Consider the following 7,054-nt stretch of genomic DNA (forward strand, 5'->3'; position numbering starts at 1 on the left):
TATATATATATATATACCCCCACGGAGTATTTTTTCACCCTCTGTTTTCACCCTCTGTGCCTCAGCCCCTGCGTGAGGATGGACAGAACTGCAGGTCACCAGTTTCCTTTACCTCACTCGCTAGCCTCTCATATTCTTCCATCAGCCTCTCATTCTCTTGATTCACAGCAAGAACCTTACATATCCTGTTAGCCGCTGTCTCGGCCTGTAAAACACAATAGGTAAACAGGACGGCTCTGTCGACGGGAATGCGCACACACAGCATGGAACGAGGCGGGTGATGAGAGGGGACAAGGCGGGTGGCGTGCTGTAGATGGTGCAGAATCTAGGTTAGGGTGCGGTCAGACTGAAGGCATGGCTTTTGTGTACTATGAATCATTTCACACCTTTGTTACAGTTTTCACACAGACTTACACGGCAGGCTGATTAGACTGTAGGGAATAACAGGGAGAGAGCATTAGTCTAAAACACAAACTCGGTAAACATCCAGCAAGTTAGTCACAGAAATATTTGGGTCCAGGAAACCAAGATCTTGGGTCCCTGAATGTCCACCTGAACTCTCCACTGATCTCATGACGATGGGATGGAGACTCCCTGAATAACATTAGCCTTTGGAAATCAAGGCAAAAAAATAACTGGGTCAGGAAAATCCAGATATACCATTGCACTTGAATGCACTGAAGACCTCCTCATCTCCTGATATGAATATGTAGAACTTTCTGGAGCGGATCCTTCCACAGAGCTCAGTGTGCTTTAAGACTTTGTCTAACCCAGATGAGAAGTCATTGAGGTAATACACAATTCTCTATCATCTTTCGTGGAAAGGAACTAGGGGCAGGAGTGGCAAAGTGCCTTGAACCATAATTGTCTGATGGAACAAGAGAAACTTGCCTATCTGGCTTCTGGGTCCGCAGTCTGTCCCCAGGCCTTTCCTCTAAAGCCCTCATCAGCCTGTTAGCATCCTTTCCCAGTGATGGGCTTCACAAGCCGTCACTGAAATAATGCATACTCCGTTCACTGCAGTCTATCAAGATTCTCCAAGGAGAGGAACAGAAACAGAAACAGGTGAATATGCAGAAAGCTGAGGGCCATTCTTCCTCAAGGTACCTTGGGCTATTTGTTTTGAGAAATGTAAAACTTTTTGAGGTTCCAACTCTCTTATCCCTTCCACTACTTCATTTCAAATAAGATTAGTCTTGAAGGATGTTAGACCAAATCATGGAACTGTGAAGGCAATTTCTAAGCAGAGAACAAGGCTGGGTTGGAAAGGCATTCATTTCTCCTTATCACATTTCCCCTTTACCAACCAATGCATGTGGCTCAATTTTCATGGCATTTTTTATTTTTCTAAAGCACAAATACTTTCCACAACTTACTAATGAAATAAAAGAAGTATATTAAAAGTAAAACACATAAAAACATTTCAGGAACTGTCTAAAGTTAAAGCTGTTAAAAAAAAGTTTTCACAGTTTAGAACTTGCCATATGAGGTTATTAGAAAACACTCAGAAAGATTCCAAGGTAAGATGTGAAGCGCACAAACACACACTCAAGTATGCACACACAACTAAAACCAACAGAGAGTAACACAACAGCCCGGACGGACAAGTGTTGAGTACCTGCTCCGCGCCCGCAAAAGCGTGGTAGAAGCAAGAGACGTACGTCATGATGGCTCTTTCATCGGGTTTAGGGGTGTTCACGATGTCTGAAGGGGGAGAAAATAACACAGGACGCGCACACACACACACACACACACACACACACACACAGAGACGAAGGAGAGAAACCAGGGAGAACAGAGGGAAGAACAAATTGGTTTACACTGACCAATTTTCTGTGTTTCGCGGCCCATGGTCCTGAACCTCAGGAAGGCCGTATTGTATCGAAATGATTCGTGAACAGGATGGTTTGAGCCAGCAAGTTTTTTAAGGATCAAACTGAGGGCTTGTTTTCTCCCCCACCCCTTGATGGGCTTTTAAAGGTGGATTCAATGGTTTCACGTGGAAACCTATTCACGGAACAAATGTCTGTTGCAGATCAGAGCTTGTCACCCCTTCCTCGTGACTCCGGTCCTCCGACCACATCAGGGCACCTGGCCCGTCTGCTCTGGGGAACTCAAGTCACTTTGCAAGATGCGGGGAATATTCACAGCGCTGCACTGGGCTGTCTTCCCACTTCCCCTTCCCCACCCAAACAACTGTTGGGGAGTTCTACTCTGTAAAGTGCCTTGCGTGAGGATGAAATTCACTAGAGAGGGCAGCTCTTTTAATAACTTCTATACATACTTACCATATCGCTTATAGAAATCACCAAGAATAACAAAATATCTAAATAAGCACAAGCCATGTAGACCCAAAAGAAGGGTCTACATGGCTTGTGCTTATTATGACTCACTACTATTTCTAGTTGCTGAAATAGCCAAAAGGAAGACAGAAAACAGAACCATGAAAACCTACATCCTTTCTTCCTCCATCTTGGCAACACTATTTTTTGGTAAGCTGCTTTTTAAACTTGTTCATAAACTTGGGTCAGTCAGTGGGTCAGAGTGAAGTTAAAAAGATACCTGACAATTCCCTATGGTGAAACCTAGTCATTGGGTTCGCAGAGACTATGAACAGAAAGGATGTGGGGTTGTGTAACTATGCAATCTTCTGGAAAACAAACATGAACGGCATACCACTGCATGAACAGAAAGTAAGTTTCAAAGAAAGCTAGACTAAAAAAGACAAACAACTGCCTCCTCAGAACCAGACAGTCTTCTTACTCTGAGGAGAGGGCAGGGAAAAAGAGGAAAACAATTGAAAAAAAATTAAGACACAGAAGGTGAAGGGTGAGCGGTGACTCATGGTTTACATCCTCACCTTCTGTACACCAGCAAAAGCATGATAGTAACAGGAAACATAAGTCATTATGGCTCTTTCATCAGGTCTGGCAGTGTATACTAAATCTGTGTGGAGAAAAGAAGGTTAACTGTGTGGATGTTCTAATACCAGCAGGCTTCTGTTAAGTGCTTCCTCAGAGGTGCTGGAATCAGGAATCTCCCTCCTCGCCCCCATACACTTATGTTGTTAAAATTTTGGCTCAAATCAAAGAAGTCACACCTGCAAAGTGATTACTCTCTGTGCACTTTTGAGAACAGTCAAGGGAAATAAAGGAATTGCCAAAGAGAACAGCAAGGCTAACCCAGAAGAGCCCTAACCTAGCAAGAAAGGCACATCTATGGACAGAATTAGGCCCTCGGAATTGAACAGAGCGCACACACCAGCACACTCACCAGGACTTTCTTATTACTACACACGGAGGGCCCGGGGGGCCACCAGATCCCTTCTGCAGGTTCTCACGGAACAAATGTACCCAAGATCTAAACCTAGTCTGCACCTCAAAGATTTGTGGAGGGAAATAAACAATTTTTACAACCTTTTAAAAGCACAGAATGGGTGAGTGGGCCAATGAGCCACTTTAAAATCCCCACCTGGGTTCAGAGACCAACACGAATGACAGGAATTAAGGTCCACGGCAGCAGGCAGGAAGGCAAGGATTTACCAAAAGGCACTCATGATCTGAGGAGACCTGGACCTGACATTCCCATCAAAGAGCAGCAGAAATTTTAAACTGCTGATAGAATGCTGTGGTGATGGGAAGTCCAAACGCAGGCTGCAAACGTACAACAGGGAATGCGTGGCTAAATCTGTTAGGCAGTGATGCCAACGCACGCTCTACATGCAAGGTGACCAAGTTCAGAACTGTTTGCCGGAAGATTCTTTAGAGCAATTATTCTGCAAAGATAATAAAACAGTGTGTGAGCATTCTTCTGAACCGTTAAAAGGGAAAGATGAAGAAACACACGGAAGATTAGGGGGAGGAAATGAACACAGTGCTCACACACCCCATCTGCCTGAAAGGATGAGCAGAATGGACACCTGCCCAGACCAGGACTCAGAGACTAAGGAAAAACCAAAGAACTGAGAAGAGAATATTAGCAGCGCCAGAGTAACATCGATGATGATCCTGCCAATAATTCTACAAGAGTGTTTGAATAGGAAACTCACCTTCGGCTTAGGATATTAGGGAGGCATGAATACACTGGAAAATTTACTAAGCATTGTCTGTTTTCTCCTCTCTTTAGTACCCTGGCTATTAACCCAAGTGGGAAAACTCAAGATAGTTATTTATCGTATGAAAAGGTCAAAAGAAAGACGATACAAATATGAACTTAGCTTAGGACAGATGGAAAAAGAGGAAAGGAAATTTCCTACGTTTCTACTTCAGTGTTTTATAGACTTTGTCCCTCTAAAGACTTTTAGAGAAACCATACCCGATAATAGAGATGTTTGATTAAAATGATTAATTAATGAGCAAAATTAGAGTTCTAATTGAAAGATTGCTGTTTTGGGTTGAACTGCATTTCCCAAAAAGATACACTGAAGTCTTAACTTCCAGCACCCCTGTGAATGTAAGCTTATTTGGAAGTTAGATCTTTGCAGATATAATCAAGTGAGGATGTGGTCATGCTGGAGTCGGATGGGCCCTTAATGCAACGTGACTGGTATCCTTGTAAGAAAATATTCACAGGTCAGGCACGGTGGTTCACGCCTGTAATCCGTGCACTTTGGGAGGCTGAAGCAGGTGGATCACCTGAGGTCAGGAGTTTGAGACCAGCCTGGCCAACATGGTGAAACCCTGTCTCTACTAAAAAAACAAGAAGTAGCTGGGCATGGTGGTGCATGCCTGTAATCCCAGCTACTCAGGAGGCTGAGGCAGGAGAATCTCCTGAACCTGGGAGACAGAGGCTGCAGTGAGCCGAGATCCCACTACTGCACTCCAGCCTGGGTGAGAGTGAGACTCTGTCTCAAAAAAAAAAAAAAGAAGAAAAAAGAAAAGAAAACATTCACAGAGGGGGAAAAGGCCGTGTGAAGACAGAGGCAGGGAGGGATTGGACTGATGCTGCCACAATCCAAAGAATGTCTGGGGCTTCCAGAGCTGGAAGAGGCAAGGAAGAATCCTCCCCTAGAGGCTTAGGGTGCTGCCTACTCCCTGATTTCAGACACCGCCTCCAGAGCTGTGAGAGAAATTTCTGCTGTTTTAGGCTGCCCACTTTGCAGTAATTTGTTACAAAGGCCATAATACAATTACCAAAGCAAAGAGGAATGGAAGATTGACAACTGACTGTAATCAATTTCCTTAGTTTTCCCCAACATCGCTAATTAGTGGAAGTAATAGACCATTAGGGAATAATAATATTTACAATAACAAAGTAATATATGGATATAAGCTTCTTGAGGGCAGGGTATATATCTTATACATCTCATCAGCTCCTGCAGTACCCAGCCGAGGGTCCTGTTCATGGTAAGTGCTCAGTAAATGCCTGTTGAGTGGTAAATGAATCGTGAATAAGTAAAATGAATGAATGGTGTCCACATATCTGTGCTTTCAATGGTCTGCTGTCGGTACAGCTCACACAAATTCACCATATAAAAGGGGCAAAAAAGTATCTGAAGCAAGTCCCCAGAATGAGTGATACTGAAGTGCAAAATACATGGAAATTATTTCAGCTCTAAATAAATTAAATTTAGATGAATTAAAAACAATATGTGAACATTTGGATGGCACACTGATGGCTGAATGCTCCATATTCTATATTTCAATTCTCTAACTTCTGGCTGGAAGGAAAGAATTTTTTTCTCTTAAGTATGTCACAAAGGGATTTATTTGCTACACTTGTCTCTACGTGGTTAGGGAGAAAACGTTATGATGTTGAAAAAAAAAATACAGGAAATGTTTTTTTAAAATTATAAATAAAAGCATCTTGTTTCTTAGCCAAAGCTGAACTTTTTACCAAATCCTTTTGCTGTAATGTTGCTTGCTTGTTGGAGGATACAATTTTTTTTAAAAAATGTTATGAACAAGCTACACATGAAAATCTCCACTACTCATGTGGCCAGTGACAGAAATTTGTGAGGAATCCAGAGCACTTAGGATGTAACTTAGCTACGAAATTCTGTAAGGTCCCCATGTGTAGCCATAACAGTTGTAGTCTTCAAATTTTCTCTAACTCAGCAAACACAGTTTTCATCTCACCTTCAGCATCCAGCATTTTAGGAATATCCAGGTGCTTCTCAGCGATTTCCATGGCCAGGTTAATATTGCCTATGGGGTCATCCTGCAGGAAAACCAAGACAATGAGATTTTTAAAATGTATTTTGAAACAGGACTTATGAAGCATGTTTTTTACATACCTCACTTTAGGACGGACACCTTCCCACCCGCACACAATCGCAATAGTGTTACTTGCTTTTTCATCTTTTCCCAATTACTTCAAACATTTAGAGAAACATCAAAAATGACAGAAACCGCAAAATCCATGCACACTTCAATCATAAAGTGTAAACAAAGGGTTTAAGAGAACAAATGCCTTGACAAGAAAGGACACACTGAATCCATCAGCACTGATCTTCAGGCCCAGAAATAACATTTAAATCATCCTAAATCATGAAACATGCATTTTCCAGACTTGGAAGGGGATCTTGGAGAACCAATACCGTGATTTTAAATATTGGAAAGCTGAGGAGTAAAGGGATGAAAGAAAAACGTTGCTAGCTAAAACTTTCAGCGGGCTAAAGAGCGTTACTAGTGTCACAAAGGGCAAAACTCATGTTAAAGCAAGAAGAAATGACAAAACCTTAAAATCATTAAGTGAATTCATGAAAAAAATTTTGTTCTTAGGATTACATTTACCTTCCACTGTAAAAACTAGTTAAATATATGTAACATAGTAAAATAAACTGAACCAGAGTATATAACTAAAAGAGTGAAAAGAAAGAAGATGCAACATTTCTTATTTTGATCCACTAGAGAAATTAACCATTAAGAATTTCTAAAGAGATGAAGGCAAGATAGAAAAATCAAAATGAAATGTAGTGTTAGTCTGGGGATGACTTTAATGAATTTTAATCACAAAGTCATTTCAGTATTTTAGAAACCACAATGTTTTCCAACGAGCATCATTATTTTATACAGTGAAACACTGAAAAGTGCAGGTTTCAAACATATTCACA

General features: G+C 41.7%; 1 protein-coding gene across 1 annotated transcript in view; it reads right to left on the minus strand.

Annotated features, from left to right (window-relative positions):
- Positions 1–7,054, minus strand: part of ACTN2 (actinin alpha 2) — a 73,392-nt gene that overhangs the window by 22,609 nt on the left and 43,729 nt on the right. The window contains exons 7-9 of the mRNA XM_017862276.1: positions 6,078–6,159; positions 1,619–1,704; positions 113–205 (exon numbers count right to left, since the gene is read on the minus strand). Of these exons, the coding sequence (XP_017717765.1) occupies positions 113–205; positions 1,619–1,704; positions 6,078–6,159 (261 nt within the window). The remainder of the gene's footprint in view (positions 1–112; positions 206–1,618; positions 1,705–6,077; positions 6,160–7,054) is intronic.

This window comes from Rhinopithecus bieti, unplaced genomic scaffold (assembly GCF_001698545.2).
Source record: "Rhinopithecus bieti isolate Rb0 unplaced genomic scaffold, ASM169854v2 scaffold_57691, whole genome shotgun sequence".
NCBI classification, from domain to species: Eukaryota; Metazoa; Chordata; class Mammalia; order Primates; family Cercopithecidae; genus Rhinopithecus; species Rhinopithecus bieti.